This window comes from Oryzias latipes, chromosome 14 (genome assembly GCF_002234675.1).
Source record: "Oryzias latipes chromosome 14, ASM223467v1".
NCBI lineage: Eukaryota > Metazoa > Chordata > Actinopteri > Beloniformes > Adrianichthyidae > Oryzias > Oryzias latipes.
In genome coordinates this window covers 30,123,468-30,148,476 of record NC_019872.2, presented here as the reverse complement: position 1 = coordinate 30,148,476, position 25,009 = coordinate 30,123,468, and the positions used below count along the sequence as shown (strand labels likewise).

The 25,009-nt window shown below is 48.8% G+C and overlaps 1 protein-coding gene across 3 annotated transcripts; it reads left to right on the top strand.

The window, feature by feature from the left end:
- Nucleotides 1–1,772: 1,772 nt before the first annotated feature.
- LOC101165960 (hexokinase-2) lies at nucleotides 1,773–14,919 on the top strand. 3 transcript variants are annotated; one of them, XM_004086614.4, is made up of 11 exons: nucleotides 1,773–1,964; nucleotides 3,398–3,495; nucleotides 9,309–9,471; nucleotides 10,256–10,404; nucleotides 10,601–10,720; nucleotides 10,800–10,895; nucleotides 10,968–11,067; nucleotides 11,424–11,607; nucleotides 12,074–12,229; nucleotides 12,319–12,552; nucleotides 14,601–14,919. In XM_004086614.4, the coding sequence occupies exons 2-11, from the start codon at nucleotides 3,436–3,438 to the stop codon at nucleotides 14,806–14,808; spliced, it is 1,470 nt and encodes a 489-aa protein (XP_004086662.2). In that variant the 5' UTR covers nucleotides 1,773–1,964; nucleotides 3,398–3,435; the 3' UTR covers nucleotides 14,809–14,919. The 3 variants fall into 3 exon arrangements, with proteins under 3 accessions (XP_004086662.2, XP_020557491.1, XP_020557492.1); XM_020701832.2 differs by lacking the exon at nucleotides 1,773–1,964 and adding an exon at nucleotides 2,776–3,163; XM_020701833.2 differs by lacking the exon at nucleotides 1,773–1,964 and adding an exon at nucleotides 3,209–3,228.
- Nucleotides 14,920–25,009: the final 10,090 nt, after the last annotated feature.

Genomic DNA, 25,009 nt, shown 5'->3' with positions numbered 1-25,009 from the left:
AAAGCTGTCAAACGTTGAACGTGGTGGGCCAGCAGGCTCCACCTACTTTTACTGAGGCGTCTGATTGGTCCGTTTAGAACTTGAACTACAGAAAAAGAGGATCACCAAGCACAGATCCAGAACGGTTCCTCTGGTCGTCTTGGATGGACCCAGACATCTGGGGTGTCAGAAGATCCGAGTAAAATGCCCAGAACCAGGCTAAAAACTTTATGATGGTGTTACCATGGCAACCTAGAACACTGACATGAGGGAACGTTCAGCAAAGCTAGAACTTTTTGCCTTCCACTAACAGAATTTGCCAGTTCTGACCCGCAGAGCTCTGAAACCGAGTCGCCCACGTCTGCATGACTCATCGTGTTCTGTAGGAAGGCGGGTTCAAAGGCCCGCTCCACACACCTGGGTCTACATGCGGTTTCCATGGCAACGTGGTGGTGTGGATCCAATCAGCTTTCTTCTGCTCAGATGCGGTCTGAGACCAGATAGGTGAAGAAAACAGCCCCTCCCACTTCAGGCTCCCACCCTCAGGTTATCCCTGCCACTAAAGGCCACGCCCCCTTTGGCGTGTGTGGCTGCTGCTGTCAATCATTTCCTTGAGTCTAACAGGTGAGGACACGTAGGTTTTCATCCACAGTCTGGTTTCTTTGTCATGGCGCCCCTAGTGGTTACCTGGTGAACTGACTCGGTCACTTTAAGTTGAACTGAAAGTCCGAATAAAGACAGTGGTCAGGTTGTGACCTGTGTCCCCCCCCCACACCACTGGAACAGTTCATGCTGGGGGTGGAGCTCCTGGAGGATTTGGGTTTATCTGCAGAAACTCAAGGAAGTAACATTACTTTCCAAGACCAAAACAGAATATTTTTCCAGTTTTTCATTCAGCTGCTTTGCCCCCCAGCTCTGGAACTTCCTTCCTTCAGGTCTATGGAACATGATCTCACTCCCACAGTTAGCTAAAAATCTGAAAACCCACCTTTTCATACAAGCATATTGTAATGACCCAACTGGAACATTAGTATGGCCCCATTGCTATTTAAGATGCTTCACTGAAGAACTGTCTGTGCTCCGCCCACCACACGACCCGGACAGTCTCAGAGAGGAGGACACAGGAAGAGAAACAAAGTCACCTTTTCTGCATCAATGCCCATGTAATTGATCACACACAGACAGCCAAACAGCATGGATTTTTACTTCTGCTTCCAGCCCTCTCACTCATGGTTTTCACCCATGATTCCCCACTTCCCATGAGTCTTAGGGGCTGAAGGCGGGGCTAAACCCCAGATCGCTACAATATCCACCCTAATTAATTTATCATTCTATCGTTTTTATTTTTTTTGAACTAATGTTTCTTTCTTTTAATTGTTTTTAATTGTTTTGTATCTGTAAGGTGACCTTAGGTGTCTAGAAAGGCGCCATATAAATAAAATGCATTATTATTATCATTGTTATTATTATCCCTTGTTCTATCCTAGGCACTTTAACATTGGGAGGTGGGTCATCTAGACCCACTAGACAGTGCTCTGAACCTTTTTTCTTCAATGATTTGTGCTCTTCACTGGTGTCCATGGATTACATGAAATCTTTCCACCTTTATCCACCTTTGTCATGGTAGGGAGAACACGTCAATGGAAGGGGGGGGGTCATCTAAAATAACACAAGGGTAACACTGTCTCCGTAATCTGTGATAATCCAAGTTTCATCTGTGATCCTCACGCCTTCCTCACTTATCTGACACTGTTTATGGAGATTAAGGAGGCTGCGGTGACGCGCATTTACGCACGAGCCGCGCCGTCTTCATCCTCTTCTTCCTCCTCCTCGAGCCTTCTTATGTGCAACCAGCGGTTCCGCCGTCAGAGCTGCGCGTCCCCGCCTCCCTGCGCGCCTACCGTTGCGACATCAGCGGGGAGTCGACACTTCCCGATCCTCCACGCCGCGCGCATTCATCAGGGAAGGTGCGCGCCCGAGCAAAGGTGAGTTCCTCCGCAAGTCTGTGAAGCAGAAACTAGTTTCAGGTCATCTGCTGAGGATGAAGAGGAGCAGCGGCTCCTCTTCATCCTCAGCAGTTCTTAATGGATCTCTGTCTCCTGGAAGAAGTTTGAAGGAAAAAAGTTTGGAGTTGCGCCTTGAGGTGTGACGTGAAAGGACTTTTACTCTGCCACCATCATCATCATCATCCAGTTCGGGAACCAGAGAGGAACCTATTGCAGCCTTTACACTCAGACGCAGAAGCTCCAGAGAAAATGAGCCGAGCTGAACCAGAACCCGGTCTGACTGGTTCAGCTGAACTGCGGCTCTGCTTCAGACGCTTCACAGCTTCTTCTGGCAAAGAGGCTCAGAGGAACAACTGGAACCAAATGTCCTCCAAAACCTTCTCCATGGGTCCACACTGGAACTTTTTGAAAACCTCGGGGAACGTTCTCTGAAAACCGCAGAGGAAGTGAGAGTTCCTGTCTGAAAAACCTTAACCCCTTGTTCCATCCTAGGCACTTTAACGTTGGGAGTTGGGTCATCTAGACCCACTAGACAGTGCTCTGAACCTTTTTTCTTCAATGATTTGTGATCTTCACTGGTGTCCATGGATTACATGAAATCTTTCCACCTTTATCCACCTTTGTCATGGTAGAGAGAACACGTCAATGGAAGGGGGGGGGGGTCATAGGATAGAACAAGGGTTACAGGGTTCTGGCTCCATGAGTGACATCATCATCATCATCATCATCATCAGTGCTTCTCTGAAACCATTTCAACCAAAGCAGAGGAAGGTTGGAGTCCGATCTCGGTGGAGGTTCTGCTTTTCTCCCTGCAGCCCGTGACCTTCTGCAGCCACAGAGACAAAGCAGAAGTGATGTTTAGACTTTCAGCATCAGAATTGGGTAAAAGATTATGAAACCGTGGAGAGTTTAGTCTCTGATGCAACCCTGAGACCATCCAATCCCAGGACTCCAGTCCTGGTGAGCCAAGCCCAGATTCTGCCCTGTCGGGTCCAGACTAGTGTCTGGGATCTGTTTGGAGCCCCCAACCCCCGCTTTAATATTTTCAGAAACTTTTTCCTGGATCTCTAGAATCCAGACTTCAGCTGCACAGCTCCAGACTTCTTTGCTGAAGATGCCATTCTCTCCGGAACAGACTAGACTTGGTTCTGGAGCCCTCCTGGATCAGCTGTGACAGTGTAAGAAAGAGATGGATCCTGAAGAACCACAGAGGCGGTTCAGGCCAGAGGCCTGCTGAGCTGAGGTTGGGTTCTGCTGGGTTCCAGTTTCTGGTTGTGGTTCTGAATGAAAGTAGCTGTTCTTCATTCCAACCTGTTCGACCTGCGTTCTCTGCAGCTCCTTGATTCCCTCCTCCTGGTGGGGGAGGGGCAGGCTGCTGAACAGGAACCTGAAGTCTCCTTTTCACTCCTCAGGTCAAAGCACCAGAACAGACGTCCACCAAAAGGTCAAGATGAGCGGCGACACGGCGACCCTGCACCTGGACGGCATCCCTCCGGACATGCTCAGCAAGGTACTGGAACATCCAATCACAAACCTGGAGAGGTGAGAGCTGCTGCACCTGTTCCTGAGCTCAGGTGTGCGGGGTTCACCTGATGAGCCGCTCAGGAATGTGCTGTCAGGTTTCTCTGAATCTGGTTTTCCTGGTTGGTCATGTCAGGAAAAGCGGAATCCCAAAATGCAGCACAGCCCAGACAGACGACCATGCAGGCACAGGACCAGATCCTCCACACGGGGGCAGTTCCCATGATCACCTGTTCACCTGAGCGCCCCTGAACAGGCCAGGGGGGGCAAACAGGGCCAGAGGAGGGACTCTCTTGTGAGGAAGTCTGAGGAACAGATCCCAGACCCAGTCCAGATCCAGGGTTTCTGTGAAGACTGGCAAGAGAAAGGACAGGCAGGGGCAATTCCAGGGCGGGGCCGGGTCCAAACAGGTTTAGACCAGCAGAGCAGGATTTCAAAAATATTTCCTGCAGAAGCAGGGGGGACAGGTGATCAATTGATTAGGCCACATGTGTCAAGCTCAAGGCCCGGGGGCCAAATGTGGCCCCCCATGTCATTGTATGTGGCCCGCCAGAGGATAAAAGTCTTAAATTTCTTAAAATAAAATCTGGTGTGTATTTATTCATCTCTAGGGGGAATTGGACTTAAATGTTGGATTAGTCAGCTATACATCAGGACTTAAACTCTGTCCACATAACCTAACCTGACAGAATCTAATGTAGAAGGATTTATGCTAGAATAACAAGCAAACAGATGTTTTCTATGCAACTGGAATTGTCTCTTTAAAAAGTTAGAATAAATAAATAATGAGGTATTTAACATTAAGGAGTAGTTACATTTATTTTTCATTACATTTAGTTACATGTATAAGTTACATCTGGCCCTTTGAGGACAACCATGCTGATGTGGCCCTCAGTGAAAATGAGTCTGACCCCCCCGGATCAGGTGATCAGGTGATGAGGAGGACTGCAGAGCAGACGTGACGATGAAGGCAGATTCTGGACCGGTCTGGAATGGAGATGTGAAGGAATCGGATCTTCTCAGCTCCTGAACGTGGTCACAGTCAGACGCACAGATCTGACTGTTCTAATGAAAACCTTCAGCTCTGAGGAAGCCGGACTCTCTGCTCTGGTTCTGCTGGTTCTGGATATTTCAGATCTTTTGCTTCCTGTGTCGCTCTGCGTCTTTCCGTTAGCCTGGAACTTCTTCAAGTTTCTGGGTGTCTGCCGGAATTCTCCAGAACTTTTGAGGTCAAATCAAAGTCCAGCACTGCTTGTGTGACTCAGAGCTTTGGACGCGTTTGCAGCACCTCCTTTGAGGATGTTTGTGCGTCAGATTTCAAATCCATGAGACCGTGCACACGCTTCCTCCCTCCAGATCCCGGATCTCTGAGGATTTCAAGACTTCTTTGGTGAGGAACAAAAAGCCGCAGCAGAAGATTCAGGTTTTTAAGCTGAAAAGACTTCATGAAACATTTTAGCTCCAAGATGTAAACAGAAGGAGGGAGGGAGGGGGGGGGGGGGGGGGGGGGATCAAAGCCAAAAAACAGCAGCAGAAACAGTTTTTTGTCCTTCGAACAAAAATAAAATTCAGTCAAGTTTTCTACTAAAGTACTGATAGATAACTTGTCTGTGGCTGACATTTTCATGTCAACACAATCGTCCACACAAGCGTGTTGACTTTTTCCTAAACTGGAGGCTCTTCATGTCAGCATGTGCTGCAGCAGAATCATCATGAATCCAGGCGGTAACATTTGAAACATGGACGTCCTACAACTTTCATTCCCAGAATGCAACATTATGAATCATACTTCTCGTTCTCTTACTGTTGCTGTGAGGATTCTGTCGTTCAGTTTGAAGGCAGGAAGTGCCGTTTTCTGGATTTTATTTCCGTTTTTTCAAAGTCTTCGAGTGTATTGAGACTGGAAATGTCCGTAGGTCCAGATCAAGTCCTGAACCACCCGTTTGGTCTGTATTCAGACCGCCGTCACGCGGACTTTTCCATTTCAAACCAAAGCTTGTAAACCAAACCATGTGACTGAAGGCCTCTTCACTCATTGGTCAGGAGAAATAATAATAATAACAGCCAGAAATAATGGAAGTCCTGCGTTTGCAGTCCTTGTTGGCATAATTCACAGATTCAAACTTTATATTTCACTGAGCGCTTCTGGATCAACGTCAGGTCCAACACTTTTCACTTTGGTGGAGTCGTGCTGCACGCCGGTTACCGAGGAGACGGCGGCTCAGAAGGAACGCTGATCCGTGTTCATGATGTGTAGATGGTCAGGAAAACAGTGAGAAGTGATGTGGATCACGTTGTGACTCGTCGTCTTGGTTGCTTCCTTTCTACTCTGTTCACATCCCATAATGCCCAGCTACGGTGGCTGGTTCGGTCCAGTCGTTCCACTCCTGGGATGGATTGTTTTCAGACTGATCAATCTCAGAGGGAACCGAAGCTCGGTCCAATTGGAAACAAACCGGGACCACCTCCAAAGACGGGTCAGAGAGCGGTTCCTGGTCCCGGTCTCTGACCCGTCTTTGGAGGTGGTCTGGGACCAGGAACCGCTTAGGGTGTGTTCAGACTGAAACTGTTCCAGATTATCGGGGGAAATAAACTCTGATTCACTTTGAGTGGACCAAATGTGTCCGGTCTGAATCCAGTCCTAGGATCTAGATGAACACAGGGACAGATCTGTGGAGCTCTGGCTGTTTGAAGGAGGTCCTCTGGATGGACATGGAGTCTGCGTCTCTTTCAGCGTCAGTCTTCACTTGTTCAGGAGTTTGATTGAAACCAAACATACATGTTGAGAAAGGAAGCAGAAAGTTCAGCTCTGGTGGCTCCGCCCCCATGAGCCATCACGCCGTGGCGGCAGACGTGCCCAGACATGCTGGCTGGAAAACTACTGCTGACTCAGAGACCTGATCCAAATCCCAAACCCTTCATCCAAACTGTCTCCTCATCCTGAAGGCTCCTGGCAGACCCGGACCTGCCCCCAGAACTGTCCCAACCTGCCTCAGGTATGTCAGACAGGTGTGGTGAAACAGACATGTGTGACGCTGGGGAAAGAAACCACAGCTGCCAAGAAAAATACCCACAATCCTCTGCTGGTGCCCTCAGCTGGAACTTTGAGCTCCTTCAGGCTGAAGTTCTGGGATCTGGGACTCATGGTTCTGAACCGTCTCCACTTGAAAGCATCACGACGGGACGACGGTGTCAGACTGGTACCAGACCCCCCCCCAGACAACTACAGACCTTAAGGTCCAGTCAGACCCGCATCAGGACGTATCATGGATCCTACCCTCTGATTGTGACTCCTCCCCCCTGGCGTTCCAAACAGGAAGTTGCTCCAAGAAGCCAAAGTCCCACAGACGTCTACAGAGAAATAAACAGCTGTTCCTCAGTGGTTCTGTTGGTCAGAAGAACCGTTCTGGATCTGATACTTTTTTTGACATCTTCCTGACAATCCTCTGATATTTTTTCTTTATTGCAAGTTATTCAAGTTCAAAACTGACCAATCAGACGCCTCAATAGAAGCATCTGGTGCCCGCTGGCTCCACTTCAAACATTTGATTGACAGATTATTTCAATGAAGGGGTGTGGACTATTAAAACGCTCACTCCTGCTTGGCGACAGCAGTTACCGTAGAAACGTCGACTCAGACCAACTCGGACCAATCACTGTCGTCTGGCTCCAACATGGCGACGTCCATATTGCAGAACAACGGTGATTTGGTTTGGCCGGAGCCGGAGGAAAGGCGTTTTCTGTGGGCGACGTCACAACAGCTCAGTCCAGTTCTATCATACAGTCAATGATCCCACTGGAGAAGAAAGAAGATTTTTCACTAGTTCATGTAAATAATCCCATTTATAATCTGCTGGGGTTTTCCTGCATGATGGGATTACATCTTTCATGTCTGGAATGTTTTCATGAATCAGAAGCGGAGACAGAAAGTAAATCCCTTTTTGCTTCATAATGAGGACGTCTTTTGTGTTTTAGGTGCAGCTTGAGGTCAAATTCTGTTTTTTCGGATCTTCTGACACGACAAAAACAACAAAACCACCGTCTTCCATTCTGATCATCATGCGTGGCGTTTTCTGATCCTCAACTGCAGCTTTTAACCATAACCCCCCCCCCCCCCCAGCCTGGCGTGGTATCTCACGTGGCTAATTGTTCTGCTGGGGGGGGTTCCCTTCATCACTGGACCTGCAGCAGAACTTTCACGACCATCTTTCTGCTCCAGAACCGTTTGCATGTTTGTGAAGAGAGAAAATATTATTACTCTTTATTTTTATTATTTACTGTTTGTACTTTGTCATTTTGTGTTTTTTTGCAGCTTTTAGAGTAAATTTCAAAGTTATTTCTAAATAAAACAAATTGACCTTCTTCCTTGTCTTCCAGCTGTTTCCTTCAGGGGGCGCCACAGCAAGCTCCACCCCCATCTAACCTTCTCTTCTGCAGCCTCCTTCTCTATATCCATGAACATCTTTGCTCCTCCTCTTTCCTGTAGCTCCCCCCTCAGCATCCTTTCACCATCACTGTTCCTCCTCTCAAACGTCTCCTTCTGCTTCCCTGCATGGATCTCCAGATCTGATCTGATCCTCTGATGGACTCATTCCTGATCCATCCTGGTTTTAGAGACAACCTCAGCATCTCCATCTCTGCCTCCTGTCCGTCTCTGGCTGCTCTCTCCACAGTCTGCTACACCTTTCCTTTGGTCTCACCTGAACCCTTCCTCCACCCGGACGACACCGGAGGGGACCCCTCTTGATGAGAGACTGGCGGCAATTATTGGGGAATCCCTTTTAAGTGGAGTGGTTCCTCCGAGTGCTCCTCTGTAACGCCGGGCCCAAAAGCCCGTAGAGGTCCAACAGGACGGCTGGAGGAAGTGGGAACCGGCTCCTAAGCCATTCGTCCTCGTTTGCCAGCAAGTCTTCTTGCTGTCTAAAGATGTGTTCACTCCAAATTCTTCCATTTGCCACATCTTCTAAGATCAGCCATTGTGCGTCATTACGCATTGTGATGGGGCATTTTATTTCCATCCATTTAATTACATCTGACAAGCTACAGATGTCGGTAATAATCCACGTGGAAATGGGAAATTGATCAGCGCAAATGTAATTTCTTGTTGCTTTCTGAATGGTTGAGACATACGCCATACATTGTTTTATCAAAAATAAAACAAACTAAAGGCATATGCATGAATACCATAATTCTGTAGCTTATGAAGAAATGTTTTACTATGTAAACAACTTTCCCCAGTGGACAATTAATGCATCTCTCTCTATCTATCCATCTGTCTGTCTGCACCTATATCTGCTCCTCCAGACGGACACATTAACGAGAATATCAGTTTTGTACATTATTTCGTTCTGTTAACTATATTATTTATGAGGATGAATTGCACAACATGCCAATATTGCAGAACATATTGCTTGCGTGAAGGACCGCACATTTTCCCCTCAAGTTTGCTTTTTATAAATCTCAATTATTGCGTAGAGAGTGGCGTACGCCTTCTTTTGTGCGTACGCAACCTTTAGAAATGAGGCCCCTAAACACCAGATTGGGTCATTTGTGGTTCTCCACAGAAGGAAATGAACGGGTTTAGAATAAGGACACTTGAAAACGCTGACATGAATCAAACCGTTTCTGTTTTGATGTTTTTACATCTCGTTCAGTATTTTTTTCTTCCTTCTTGAAAAATTCTCACAATGCAGTGCTGCCACCTACTGGTTCAGTAGGAAAATGCTGGCAGCCTGGTGGTTCCGTCTGTGCCTCCAGGTCAACCAGGGTCCATTTGGTTCTGAATTGTCTCTCACCCTGCAGGTGCAGAAACATCTGGAGCCTTTCCGCCTCTCGTTGGAGAAGCTTCAGGACGTTTCTGCTCGGCTGAGGAAGGACATGATCCGAGGTCTGGGGAAGCACTCGCACCACCGGGCCTCCGTCAAAATGCTGCCCACGTTTGTCCGGGCCACGCCGGATGGCACAGGTGAGGATCCAGATCCACTCCTCAACTAAAGGGTCACCTGCCCCCAGGTGAGGCTCCAGGAGAATCCTGCAGTTCCAGCAGCTGTTCGTTTGGGGGCGCTATTGTCCGAAACCAGCTCTGATCAGGACAGTAAAAGAGAAGGAGCTCCTGCAGCTCCTCGCTGCTCCTCCATTACCCCACATGCATTGCCAAACTACTTCAGGGTTCCTGCTCCTTCAGATTCACAATGTGGATGTTTGGTTCTCCTTCAAACACACAGAGCTTACAGCTCCTCCTCTCTTTGTTCTCCTTCCTTTGAACCAGGGTTCACCTGCAAGAGAACAGAGACCCTCAGAGTTCTCCTGTTAGGTCCAAATATAAGTTCAGGTGAACGTTCACACCTGCAGAACCAGGAGGACCATCAGAGGAAACCAGACCTGGATCAGACCAGGACCGGACCTGTAACCCTTGTTCTATCCTAGGCACTTTAACATTGGGAGTTGGGTCATCTAGACCCACTAGACAGTGCTCTGAACCTTTTTTCTTCAATGATTTGTGATCTTCACTGGTGTCCATGGATTACATGAAATCTTTCCACCTTTATCCACCTTTGTCATGGTAGGGAGAACACCTCAATGGAAGGGTGGGGTCATCTAACATAGAACAAGGGTTAAGCATGTTCCTGAGAACACGAATGTCTGCTACTCTGCGACACAAAGGCTTTCGAGGAACTTTGATGTAGAACGGGTGTCTGTAAGGTCAAACAGAACAGGTTCTGATTCAGTTGAGCTTCTTTCTCCCACAGAGAAAGGAGACTTCCTGGCTTTGGATCTGGGTGGAACAAACTTCCGAGTTCTTCACGTCCGTGTGCTGGAGGAGGAGCAGAGAGTCCTAAAGATGGACAGTCAGATTTGTGCGATTCCGCAGGACATCATGCTGGGAACCGGAGAAAAGGTGCCAGACACGTGACGGCTAAAAACACTGCCGTTCCTCTGAACAGAACCTCAGAACCAGTGAACCTCAGCAGTTTGCTGCTTTCAGCGTCTGTCTCCACATGCACTGTTGACCTTTAGATGTCAGTAACTGTCAGAAGTTCAGGTCCCTGCAGGTTCAAGCCCTGATTCTTTGTCCTGTGGATCTGTGGACTCAGCTGTTCGACCACATCGCTGCCTGTCTGGCTGAGTTCCTGGACTCCCAGAAGCTGCGGGGTCAGACCCTCCCTCTCGGGTTCACCTTCTCCTTCCCCTGCGAGCAGAAGGAAATCGATAAGGTCCGTCCTCGTCCTGCAGCGGCAGAAACGTCTTCCCACAGCCTCCACGTCTCTGTTGATGTCGAGTCTTTGTGCGCAGAGCATCCTGATCCGCTGGACCAAAGGCTTCAACTGCTCCGGGGTAGAGGGGGAGGATGTGGTCAACTTACTGAAAGAGGCCATCCACAGGAGGGGGGTGAGTTCTGAGCCGGTCCGTGGTGCCAGAACCTCGTCTCTCCGTGTGACAGTTGTGCTGTGGTCTCTGCAGGACTACGACATCAGCTCGGTTGCCATGGTGAACGATACAGTCGGTACCATGATGAGCTGCGGTTACCGGGACCAGAGCTGTGAGATCGGCATGATCATCGGTAACGGAACCAAACCCCACAAAACATAGAGCAGCTGACGGATCAGAACTGAAAGTTTTGTAGCGTTAAAGTTTGAGAAACGTCGAAACTTCTCCAAAGCTGGACTTTCCTTCCAGACGGAGGCGGAGTTTAGGGCTGGAAAACCTCCAAAGCTAGTTTTCTGAGGATGCAGATGAAGGTCACAGCTCTGGGTCCAGAACCCTGTGGAGCTCCAGGATGTTCTCCAATCCCAGACAGGAACAGGTCACATACAGCAGACATCAGAACAGGAACTCACGGAGAATTTAGAAAAAATGAGACGATTTCCCCCAAAAGAAATGAAAAATAAAGACTGACGCTGGAATGTTTGTCTGCAGGGACCGGAACCAACGCCTGCTACATGGAGGAGATGAAGAACGTGAAGCGGGTGGAAGGCGAGGACGGGCGGATGTGCATCAACACGGAGTGGGGGGGCTTCGGGGACGACGGCTGCCTCAAAGACGTCCTGACGGAGTTTGATGAGGAGGTGGATAAGACGTCCATCAACCCCGGCGTCCACACGTACGGCACAAACCCACAAACTGTCCGTGTTCCTCCACTCGGGACGGGTTACCCTGAGATGTTTGACGGACAAAACCCAATGGTTTTTCTAGTCCAGGTCGTTCAGTGAAGCTTCAGTCCCACCTGTGTGCAGTAGGACATGGTCAGACCTGTACAGGGCACATAGTTCGCCCGCAGGAAGCATGGAGGGCCAAAGTGAACTCACGGGTTCTGGATGATCATGTCAGGGGTTTGAGTAGAAACAAAAACTGCTCAGTGCTTCTGCTGGAACGTAGAACACGATCCAGGTCCACTGGACGAGATGCTCTGACTCTGAATTCAATGCTGATCCTCATGAACATCCACGACACGGATTTGGTCCAAGAAACCAGTTCAGACAGTTCACACGCACCGGACAGATCATCTGAAAGACGCGGAGGCGATGCTGGAAGGAGATTCACTCTGTTCCACGTCTGTGTTCCTCCAGGTTTGAGAAGATGATCAGCGGCATGTATTTGGGGGAAATCGTTCGTCTGGTTCTGCTGAAGCTGACTGAGGAGAAGCTGTTGTTCAGAGGTTGCCCTTCGGAGGCGCTGTTGACCCCTGGAAGCTTTGAGACCAGGTTCATCTCTGAGATCGAGGAGTGAGTGTTTTGGTCTCCGTGCAGCTCTGCTGAGCTCTGACGTGGTCCCTCATTGGCTCCCGTTGTTTCTGCCCCTGTGTGCTGTCCAGACCCGATTCTGGACTGGAAAACGCAAAGAAGATTCTGACCAAGCTGGACCTGGACTGGGATCTGGTGGACGCCTGTGTTGCTCGTCTGGTTTGTGACACCGTTTCGTCGCGCTCCGCTCGGCTCTGTGCCGCAGCTCTGGCAACCATCGTCAACCGCATCCGCATCAACCGGGGGCTGGACCACCTGAAGACCACCGTGGGGGTGGACGGGACAGTCTACAGGAAGCATCCAAAGTAAGAGCGGGAAGTCGACACATTCAGAAACGTAAAGGAGGCTGTTAGACCCAAAGGCCATCAGGAAACGAGTTACCGCCATAGACGTAGCATGAAAAGACGTGAAAGCCGCAGACACGCGGAGCCTTTAGGGCAGGGGTCTCAAACTCGCGGCCCCCGCCTTCATGTGAAAGTTTAATGTGAATGCGGCCCGCCAGTCTGTGAATGACACTTTTTCATTTTTTTTTTCGTGCGTGGAGCTGACCAACCAGTGGGGTAAATGACTCTTGGTGGCGTGACATTGACCGGGCTTGAAAGCAGGGGAACATTTAAGGCAGGAAACCTGACCCCCCCCCCCCGGACCACATTAAGGAGTTCCCTACTTTCCTTCTTAGAATGTATTTATCCGCTCGTAATTTTCGAAATCCATGCAGTCAGTGCTGAACTTTTCTCTGGGCCGCACGGACCCGCAGGAGGGTTATGGTTATGGTTATGGTTATGGTTACGGTTAGGCGCAGCGGCGTATAAATGCACCGAATAAATGTCCCACACCTACATGCGTGACAGCTGACTTTAGTCTAAGACACACTGAAAATACATGTGAAAATGCAAAGATAGACGTGTTTGAGATGAACCAGCGCCGCGCCTGGATGGTTAGGGAGACCAACAGGGGGGGAGGGGGGGGGGGTAGATGACGGCGACGCTGCAGCCACATTGAAGGAGGAAGGGAAGTTGGAGTTGTCCTTAACATTCACACTCCGCTCTGCAGTGTTTTCTTCTGAAGCCCGCGGTGCAGCTGTGTTTGTTCAGGAGAAGAACATAGTGATAGGCAGTTGTTGTCGCTCTTTTTCTATGGGTTTTAGAGAATTTACACGTATGTAATTTGCACCATATAAATTTGGTAAGCTGATTTACGTGTACATATTAAACTGCAACGTTATTGAAGCACAGGTAGAGAAGAAGCGGAAATGTAGAGACAGTTTGGGGTCTTCAAGGAAAAGACTTGAAGTCCCTTAGGGTCTGTCCAGGTCCAGGTCTGTTCAGGTTCAGGTTTGTTCAGGTCCAGGTTTTTTTCAGGTCCAGGTCTGTTCTGGTCCAGGTTTGTTCAGGTCCAGGTTTGTTCATGTCCAGGTTTGTTCAGGTTCAGGTCTGTCCCGGTCCAGGTCTGTTAAGGTCCAGGTCTGTTCAAACAGTTCAAACCGGTTCAGTTGACTGGATGTGGTCTCTAGAATTCTCTGTTACAGCCAGTGTTCTGGCAGCCACATCTCCAGGTAAGGAGAGTCCACTGAATCTTGATGCTGTGAGGACGTGTCCCACTGGTTAGGTGGAGTTAAACATCGTTCTCTGCTGGACGGTTCCCATCAAGGACGTCTCCGTCCCGTCAACACCTGAACGCACTGATGGAGGGTTCCAGTCTATGAAGAGGCTTTCTTTGAACCGTCTCATTGAGAAGGAACCGATTTGAGGATTTGTGTTCCAAATGGTCTGCTTTGGGGTTTAAACTCTAACCAAAAGCTCAGAGTTTAAACCCCAGGCAGGATTTAATCCTCAGATTGCGTCTCTCTAAGAGGAATTGAAAAATCTGAGATGGTTTCTTCCAGAGGAAAGATGAGTCGCTCCGGTCAGCTGGGCCATCCATGACCACCATGTAACCTGAAGTGGACTGACTCTATCAACTAGAGTTAGCTCCGCCCACTCCAGCGGTGCTCAAAATAATGGACAGCGCAATTTAAAGGGTGGAGCTTGATTATTTCTGAGTCTAGTCAGGGTTAGGGTTAACAAGCAATTAACTTCACACAGTGAGGGCCCTTGGGCAAGTCCCTTAACGCTACTTCCTCCCGAGTGCGGTTCAGCTGCAGCTCACCGCCCCCCCAGGGGAGGGGTCAAATGTGGAGAACAAATTTCCCCTTGTGGGATAAATACAGTATAATAAAATGACAGTAGGAACAGAAAAGTCAGTCTTCCTCCCAAAAAGAAGATTGTGCAGATGAGGAGGTGACCCCACCCCCCACCCCCAATAAAGGTGCTGAGGGTTCACTTCCTTAAACCTCCAAATTCTCCCCCCACAGCTTCAGCGATGAGCTCCAGGCCGCCGTGCGCCTCCTGGCTCCCAAATGTGATGTAACTTTCCTGATCTCTGAGGACGGCAGTGGAAAGGGCGCCGCCATGGTGACAGCTGTGGCACAGCGGCTGGCTCTTCAGTCCCGCCTGCTGGAGGACAGCGACGGTGAAGATGAAGAAGAAGAGGAGGAGGAGAAATGTGACGCAAATATTTGATCTGCTAACTCTGAGACTGCTGTCCTTTTCTTTACGAGAGTGCTAGTAGATGTAAAAAGCGTTTATTTCACTTCATCTCACTGCTTCAAATAAAACTGCAGAAAGTTTATTTCACCTTTTGTGGTGTTATCACTTCAAACCCTCCTGGTTCTTTCTAAAACTCCAACATCAACAAGTCTTGTTGGTGGATCAGATCAGTCTTCTTCAAGGGTCAGTGAAGACGGTTGTACGGGGACAGACCTGTACGGGTTCTGCTGGTTTGTGGGGCGTCCAGGTCTGTGAAACACCATACAGAGGGTGGGCACAGGTGCAGTTCCCTTGAGGCTCATTGAAAATGGAACGTGCTATTGCTGTTCATGTGGTAATTGCATCCTAAAGAATTTGTGAGGATAATGGAAGTTCCACAGGTGATGATGTCACATGGCGTCCTCACGCAACAGTATAGTCCAGGCGTGGTCTCTAACAACTTCTAGTAACCTGGGTTACACTCTCCTGCCAAAACGGTTTACACGTCTCTGTCTATAAGAAAATTTGGCTGAACAACCTGAGGTTCGGGTGTTTAATAAGCACTAGAATTAGAAATAACTCATCCCAGAGTCTGAAAGGATGAGAAGGATCTCAGAATGAGGATCTTCTCACTGAAAACTGTTCTTCCGTTTCATTTGTGTTGCTGTCATCCACAGTTTAACCAAGAGTCTCCTCATTCTGGATAGAATCAGACTTACAGACAATCTCATCACTTGTCTTTTCCAAGTCTGTAGGTTTATTATCTACCTCCAGCAGCAATACACTTTCCTCAGTGTCTTGTGCTTGTTGTTCCTGTGTCACATCTGAAAAGATTCTATCACAAGATTCCGCAGAACATCTGTGCTTTCAGGCAAATCAGTCTCTTCTGGAGATGCACTTTCTTCATCAGGTTCTGCTGGTTTCTCAGGAGAAGTGACTCTGTCTTATTGCCTGTACAAGGCTGTTTGTTTGATGAAAGTGTCGGATCATTTGGTCCAACACAACATTCTACTTATCAACAGATTTGATGACATGAGGAACTGGTTTGGGATAAAAATACTCTAGATCATCATCATCTGCATTGCTTTCCGGCTCACTTAAGACAGCATCCGGATTTTGACGTGTTTGTGTGGATGTCTGACCTTTACAGAAACATTGGGATGTTTGTCTTGAATGGATGGTAGAGAACCACACGTCAACAAGAGATCTCTATGGAGTGTTCTGAGTTGACCCTCACTGTTTTCCGGTTTGACTGCGTAGACAGGAAAATCTCCCTCTTGGTGTGCAACTGTATTCACGACAGGTTCCCATTTGTCGGCTATTTTGAACTTTCGTCTGATTTTGACATTTTTTACCAGCACACGGTCACCAGCAGTCAAAACAGACTCTGTGATGTTGTATGCCGTTTTTGAATCATTGCCAATAGAAGACCAGTAGAAGAAGACCAAGTCGAGAATGCCGACCACCAACGGTAGCTTGTTGCATTTAACGTTGCAGTAGTTAGGATGTCACTGTCAGTAACCACAGTGAAAAAGCTTCCATAAAGGTTGTCGCAAAACCTTTCAGTCACAGCCCACTTGAGGGCAAGAAACTCAAGGATAACGAGCTTTACGTCTTGACAACCTACGGCTAGCAAATACAGCAACACGCAACTCCCCTTCCTGTTCTGGATAGAGGGCTGCCCCCAGCCCTGTTGAACTGGTGTCAGTATGCAATACATAGGGCAACTTTGGATTAGCAAATGCTAGTACAGGAGCTGTTACAAAAGCTGCCTGACGAGACTGAGTCCATCTTTCTCCAAAAGGTTCTTTTACATGGAAGTACTGTTCTTTGGTTACTCTGCAACGTTTCCTCAGTGGTGGGTAACCAATAGTAAGATCATTTAACGGTTCACCGTTTTCGAGTACCGTATTTTCAGGACCATAGGGCGGACTGGGTTATAGGGCGCAGTCTCAGTTACGGGTGATTTTACATTTTTGGACACATACAAACAGCGCGCTGGGTTTTAGGGTGTGGGCACATTAACCGGTAAAACATGCATGCTAGTGTGTGTTTAGGCAGCGGCAGCAAAACTGAGTTGTTTGTGATTTTGACACGTTGAACCTTTCCTGCTGTGTATGTGCTTCCCCCAACTCCCCCCCCCCCCCCCCCCCCCCCCACACACACACACACACCACCACCAACCACTTGCATCGCGTAAGGTCAGGGACACCGGTTTTAGCACACATTCAAACACACACAAACACCACAACAACACACGTTCGCTCACCCTCCGCTGCCTCCCACAACAATAAAGCCGACTTTTCCTGTCCCGTTGTGCATATCGGTACCGTGTTAGTCTTGTTCTTCTCGACAGTATGACTCACCAGGATGTCAAAGGTTTAACCCTTTCGCTATCGTAGGCACTTGAACATTGGGAGTGGGGTCATCTAGACTAGAGGTAAGATCGGGCCTAAAAAATCCAGCCCGACCCGACGCAGGCCCGCAGGCATTAAAGCCGAACCCGGTCCAAACCCGACCAATTAACTTGATTTGCAGGCCCGAGCCCGAAACAAACCCGAAATTTCCATTTATCCCATAGTATTTTTGGCAGAAAAAAAACGCCAGATTTCTTAAAGGTAAAATAATCAACATATTTTTATGATCATTAAAGTTATTTTCTTTGGAACAGAGAGTGGTCGCTGCAGCCGCGTGCGTAGTCAAGCTCGCTGTTGTGCCATAGAGTTCCGCCGGAAGCGCTGTGCATAGGTTCCTCCCTACATGATAAATGCATTTGCACAACGGAATAACACTGGAACACAGAATAAGAGGCCAGACAAAGAGAGATCTTGATGCGCACTCGCTTCATTACGCGGAGAAATTCTGCAGCCGCGGTGCATGATTTGCCTTTTCAGTTCCCCTGTCTTAAGTTTATCCTTGACTTCTTGCTGCTCCACATCGGGGATACCTGAACAAAATAGATGGGTCTCAGTGCCGTGGAGCGACGATGGGTTTCTGAGCTGGCCCGGTTTGATTTTCAGATCTCCTACCGGCCTGGCAGGCAGAACACAGGTGCCGATGCTCTTTCTCGGCAGTATGTGGGGCAACAGGAGGTACATACAGGTTCAGTCGGTGTGCCTAACACTAGTTCCACTACCAGTTTTCCCACTTTGGACATTAAGTCCCTGGTGAAATTGCAGTCTGGTGATGGTCTGATCTCTACCTTTAGGAGGTTTTGGGATCGGGGTGTGGGGCCAAGCCGGACAGAGAGGCGTCAATTATGTCCCAGGGCAGTAGAGCTGTTAAGACAATGGAAGCGGATTGTTGAGGTGGATGGGGTGCTGTATCGGCAGTCTTGGGGACAGCGTGAAGGGCAGATCAGGCAGATAATACTGCCAGCCATTTTGAAGGATGAGATACTCAATCAGATGCACACCGCAGCTGGGCATCAGCGAGTAGAGCGAACCTTCAAGCTGGTCCGTTGTCGGGCTTACTGGCCTGGGATATACAGAGACGTGAAGGCTTTTTGCAAGACTTGTGAGCGGTGCATTGTTTCTAAGAACCCTCACCCGCAGGTAGTTGCACCTCAAGGACATTTGCTGGCTTACAGGCCATTGGAGGTTGTGGCTATGGACTTCACAGTGTTGGAGCCCTCATCAGACCGGCGTGAGAATGTCCTAATCATGACTGATGTCTTCTCCAAGTTTACTGTTGCAGTACCAACCCATGATCAGCGTGCAGTAACTGTTGTTAAGGCCCTGGTAAAGCACTGGATCCAGCCCTATGGTGTCCCCTCTAGGATACACTCTGACCAGGGTAGGTGTTTCGAAGCAGATGTGGTGCAGGGTTTATGTAAAGTATACGGGATCAGGAAAAGTCGAACGACCCCCTATCATGCTCAGGGAAACGGGCCAGTGTGAGCGCTTTAACAGGACCCTACATGACCTGTTGAGAACACTGCATCCACATCAGAAGAGACGATGGGTTGAATACCTTCCTGAGCTGGTGTATGTGTATAACACCACCGAACACCATAGCACAGGTTACTCACCATATTTCCTGATGTTTGGGAGGGCCCCCATTAGGCCTTTCAATATTTGGCTGGGTCAGGATAGGGAAAACTTTGAGGGTGACGAGCATGCTTGGGTGGTGGAAAATCAGGAGCGACTGCGTTGGGCTTATCAGCAGGCGGGCCAGAATCTGGACCAAGCGGCCGAAGCTTGTCGCGCTTATGCAGGCCATGTAGGGGGTGATGCATCCCTGCTGCCGGGCTAACTGGTGTACGTAAGAAACAGGCGGTTTCCCGGAAGGCATAAAATTCAGGATGTGTGGCTTCCTGTTCCCCATAAAGTGTTGGAGCGTCTGGGTGGGGATTCGCCTGTGTACTCGGTTGCGCCTGTTGACTCCTCTGGGCAAATCCGCAACGTACACCGTAATGAGCTACGGCTGTGTGGTCCCACTGTACAGAGTGGGGCTGTGAGAGTGCCCCCGGTGGCAGAGATGGATGGTGAGTTAGATGCCAATGGGGAGGCTGATGACTCAGTGATTGGTGTCCTTGTGCCTATCACTGGGTCCAGTCTTGAGGTTCAGGGGCCTGGTTCTTGTAGGGGTGGGGGTGAGGCTTCAGCTACTTCTCTTGACACTTCCGCAACTTGTGTGCCAGTTCCCACAGTGCTTCCCTCAGCATGTGGGGTTGAAGGGGGAGCAGATGACACACAGTTGGCACTCATAGTGTCTGGGCCTGTTGGGCCTCGCCGGACGACTTGTTCCACTGCAGGGTTACACTCTAAGATAAGATAAGATAAGATAAGATATTCCTTTATTCGTCCCACGATGGAGAAATTTCCTTTTTGCGGCAGCAGTACAGGGCAGAGAGAGAGCAATATATAAAAGAAACAAACTATGGAGTCAATATACTCACATATATACACAATATACACATACATTTCCAAAAAAAAAATTGCACAGGATGACCATATATCGGTTATTGCACAGGATAAAAGAAATATGACAGAGCCGATGATTTTGGTTAACGTGGTTCACTGGGAGCAGTTAAGGTTGTACAGTCTAACGGCAGCAGGTAGAAACAACCTGCGGTGTCGCTCCTTCAGACACTTAGGATGTATCAGTCTGACGCTGAAGGAGCTGCACAGAGAGGACACGGACTCATACATGGGGTGGGCGTCGTTCTCCATCATGGATGATAGCTTAGCTACCATCCTCCTCTCTCCCACCTCCTGCATTGAGTCCAAAGGCAGCCCCAGAACGGAGCTGGCCTTCTTCACAAGCTTCTCCAGCCGCTTCCTTTCTGCAGCCAAGATGCTGCTACACCAGCAGACCAATCCATAAAAGATGGCTGATGCCACTACAGAGTCATAAAAAGTCTTGATCCCTGCACTCCAAAAGACCTCAGTCTCCTCTGCAGATAAAGTCTGCTCTGTCCTTTTTTGTACAGTGCTTCTGTATTGTGTGACCAGTCCAGTTTATTGTTGAGGTGAACACCCAAGTACTTGTATGAATCCACTCTCTCTATGTCCCTTCCTTGGATGTTCACCGGTGCTATTGTAGAGTGAGTGTGCCTGCGAAAGTCTACCACCAGCTCCTTGGTTTTCCCTGCATTAATCTGGAGGTAGTTCCACTGGCAACAGTCCACAAAGTTCTGAATCAGTTCTCTATACTCTCTGTCATCGTCATCCATGATTAGTCCGACAACGGCAGAGTCATCCGAGAACTTCTGCAGATGACCAGATGCTGAGCTGGACATGAAGTCTGCGGAGCCAGAACTGTTCCCTGCGGTGCTCCTGTGTTACAGACGATCATATCTGACTCACAGTGGCGAGACCTTACATACTGCAGTCAGTTTGAGAGGTAGTCCAGCATCCATGCAGACAGATGCTGGTCCACGCCCATGTGCACCAACTTGTCCCTCAGCAGCAGCTGTTGAATGGTGTTGAAAGCGCTGGAGAAGTCGAAAAACATGACTCTCACAGAGCTCCCAGTCTGGTCCAGGTGTGACAGAGCTCTGTCCAGGAGGAAGATGACAGCATCCTCAACTCCGGTACCGGGCTGGTAGGCGAACTGCAGCGGGTCCATCGACTGGCTGACCATGGGACGAAGATGTGTGAGCACCAGCCTCTCCATCGTCTTCATCAGATGAGAGGTCAGCGCCACCGGTCTGTAGTCCTTGAAGTCAGTCGGCCGGGATGTCTTTGGAACCGGGACCACGCAGGATGTCTTCCACAGCTGTGGCACCTTCCCCAGCTTCAGGCTCAGACTGAACATGTACAGCATAACGCTGCATAGTTCATCTGTACACGTCCTGAGGAGCCTGGGGCTGATGCCATCTGGGCCCGACGCTTTCCTAGCCTGTGTTCTGCTGAGCTGCTTTCTCACCTGGGCTTTTGTGAGTGGCAGTGTGGGGGTTGGTGAGGGGAGGGGGCTGCGGGCTGAGTCGTCAGAGGTGTCAGGATGAGGCACAAAAGGGGTAGGGGTCGTTGAATGCAGAAGGGATGGAGACAGGGTGGGCAACTGGTCGAATCTATTGAAAAACAGATTCAGGTCGTTGACCCACGTCTGGTCCCCCTCAGCCTGAGTGCCGGGCTCATTGTATCCAGTGATAGTCCTCAGGCCTCGCCACACCCCGCTGACGTTGTTTTGCTGCAGCTTCTCCTCCAACTTCCTCTTGTAGCTCGTTTTTCCCTGTCTGATGTTGCGTCTCAGCTCCTTCTGAACAGCCCTCAGCTCCTCTTTGTTGCCTGATTTAAAGGCCCTCTTCTTCTCCTTCAGGAGAGCCTTTATCTCAGGAGTAATCCATGGTTTATTGTTGGAGAAGCAGCGTACTTTCCTGGTGGGTACGGTGTTCTCCACGCAGAAGTTGATGTAGTCCGTTATACAATCTGTTAGACAGTCAATGTCCTCCCCATGTGGACCACACAGTTCCTCCCACACTGTAGTTTCAAAACAGTCCTTCAGAGCCTCATCAGTCTCATCAGTCCATGTCCTCACAGTGCGGTAGACAGCTGGTTGCCTGCATACACAGGGTTTGTACACAGGCAGGAGATGAACCAGGTTGTGGTCAGATCTTCCCAGGGGGTGCAGAGCAGTTGAAGTGTATGCCTCCTTGGAGTTGGCATACAGTAAGTCCAATGTTCTGTTGTCTCTGGTGGGACATGAGACGTATTGGGTGAGTGTTGGTAGTGTGGATGATGGAGGGGCATGGTTGAAATCTCCAGAGATGAGGAGAAGGGCATTAGGACTCTGGGTTAGAAGTCTATTCACCACAGAGTGCAGGACATCACACGCTTCATCGCCATTAGCAGAGGGGGGGATGTACGTAGCAATCACAATGACATGTGAAAACTCCCTCAGCAGGTAGAATGGCCTCATGCTAATGGCTAGCAGTTCAATGTCCTTGCTGCAGATCTGCTCCTTAACAGTGATGTGAGTGGATTTACACCATCTGTTGTTCACAAATACTGCCAGTCCTCCTCCCTTTCTCTTACCGCTCTCCTTTGTCCTGTCTGCTCGCATCAGCTGAAATCCGTCCACAGTCACCACCGAGTCCGGTGTTAGCGTTGTTAGCCAAGTCTCCGTAAACACCATGATGCTAGCTCGCCGGAATTCCCTCTGATGCCGGGTAAGAGCGGTTAGCTCATCCATCTTGTTAGGGAGCAATCCCCCATGACGATGGACGGCACGGTGGGTCGGTACCGTCTCCTTTTAGCCCGACACAGAGCTCCAGCTCGTGTTCCCCGTCTTCTCCGTCTTAACTCTCGAGGAACATCAGGCCTTTCTCGATGTAGCATCGGCGTGTCGCAGAATGCTAACAGCTGATCTCTGGTGTAAACAATTTTGGGAGTTTTTCCTTACCGCGAAGGGGGGTCTAAGGGCAGGGATGCCAGTATAGCTTAGTCAGTTTGTTAGTTCATTTTAGTATTTTTCTATTGAACTCTTTGTATTCGTGATCCTTTTGAGTTCATGTTTCACTTCGAAGCCCATCGAGACGACTGTTGTTGTGATTTTGGGCTATACAAATAAAATTGAATTGAATTGAATTGACCGTCACCGTGGTTACGAGCGGAGTTCCCAGACGTGAGATCGAAAAGTGTGGAAAAAATAAAAAGGAACAGAGCAAACTCTATGAGTTTGGTCTTCATGGTGCAAAACACAATCGTACACTCGGAAAAATAGATAAAGAATAGATAAGAATAGATGAATAGCTAAAAGGTTACAGCGTAACCGGGAGCTGCCGCAACAGGCTGCCACTCGAGCGGCGCCCAATAAAAAACTTTAACCCTTTTCGTTTGCCCAGGTCGGTGTTACCATCTGATGGCAAATCAGTGGGGCACTGATCTTTTCTTGGGGGGGCATAATTGTGACCAATGGGGATTTGGTTCGGGGGCGTGATACAGTATATAAGGAGAACAGGTGTGTGTGTGGGATGTAACACTTGGCCGTTTCCGGTTTTGCGGTGTGTCGTGGGGTTGCTGTTTATGGTATGTGTTTGTTTTCACATTCATATATTTATTGTGTTTAATGTTTCACCTGTTTCTTTAAATATATTTGTGTATATCACATTATTGTATGTCATCATCTTTTGGTTGCAGTGCCGCTGCTTTTGTATGGCAATATAAAAATAAAAGGGCTTGAAACTTTCTATTGTCTTCGCTCTTGTGGAGGAACCGGCTACATTACATTCACGACAAGTGCGCAGAGCTGCGGGTGGCCGGCGCCCCCCTCTTTCTGCCAGTTGGTGGACCACAGTGTCTGTCAATCAACGGTGGGCTGGTGACTGGGGGGATAGAGGGGGCTGTTTGACAACTGCCCGCATAAGGAGCTTCTTTGCAGCCATTAAAATATATTTATTAAAAAAGTCAGCGAGAGAGAAGACCGGCCCGACCCGACCCGAACGTAATGATTGTCATTTAGTGCCAGGTCGGGTCGGGTTCTGACTCGGGCTCGGTCTTAAGATCTTACCTCTAATCTAGACCCACTAGACAGTGCTCTGAACCTTTTTTCTTCAATGATTTGTGATCTTCACTGGTGTCCATGGATTACATGAAATCTTTCCACCTTTATCCACCTTTGTCATGGTAGGGAGAACACTTGGCAGCTATTTTTGAAAGTCTTTGGAGTTCACTCATGAACCCATCAGTGGCACTATAAGCTGCAGCTGGTAAGTATTCAGAAGAAAGTATCTCCTTGGTGACATGACTCAGAGATTGAAAGGTGTGTGGAAGCACTGGGCTAAGGTTCAAATAGCAGAACCACTTTCAGATTCAACAATAACATCTCCACATCTTCCCACATCTTGTGGCTCTTCATCAGCAGAACTTCTTCCTCACAGAAACCACCTCGGAGCAGGAAGACTAGGGATCACCCTTCCTGCAGGTCTGCATGTACTGGAGGGGGATGTTGTCCATCAGAGGTCACCTGTCCTACCTGAAGGTCACATCAGCTGCTCAGCTGTTGCCAGGCAACTTGAACATCCCAGTAGCCTTCAGTGATTCACTTCTGCTCCTGCTGCAACTGAACAAAAGCTGAGGTTTGATGTCAGATCGGTGAACAACTGTGCGGACATTAAACCGTTACCCACAGCAGACACGCCTGCAGCGGCTGCGCAGCCACACGAATGACTGGATGCAAAGGTATGGTTGGAATTTCTCCTGCAGTCCTTAGATCTGAAAGCTGTGTTTACATTCTGGTTATGAAGTATTCACAGCTCTGGAGTCCTGCTGGAGCCTGGAAGTCTGGCCAAACTGGACTGAGTTCTTCCTTCATGTATCCTCCTCTTCATCACCTCTTCTTATTGATTAGCTGCTGTTAGCTGATCTCTCCGGCGGTGAATAAACTGCTGAAGCAGCAAACTGAAAGTTTCTCAGCCTCTCGGGGTTAGACGGAGAAACACCCTCAGTTTGTCTTTAATGAACTCCACAGTGAGCGAACATTCATTGTCGGCCTAACTCGACCAGGTTCAGGAGACATCGGAGGACTTTTACTTCCCACCAAGAACAGGTGAGAGCTTGATAACCACAAAGTAAACGGAACAGGATTAATAGATATCAAAATCTATGTTAAGATAATACTGTTATTTGAAACTTTTGCAAATATTGTGCCGTTTAGCTCTTTTACTTGCTGAATACCGTTTCCTCAAATATCAGAATTAAATGAAACAAACCGTCATCCAGCATTGAAATGCTTGACTTCAGGAGCTCGC

Coding starts and splice junctions, on each gene's coding strand:
- LOC101165960 (XM_004086614.4), top strand. CDS start 3,436: ATGAGCGGCGACACGGCGACCCTGCACCTGGACGGCATCCCTCCGGAC. Junction 11,608..12,073: donor ATCAACCCCGGCGTCCACAC/GTACGGCACAAA, acceptor GTGTTCCTCCAG/GTTTGAGAAGATGATCAGCG. Junction 12,230..12,318: donor TTCATCTCTGAGATCGAGGA/GTGAGTGTTTTG, acceptor TGTGCTGTCCAG/ACCCGATTCTGGACTGGAAA.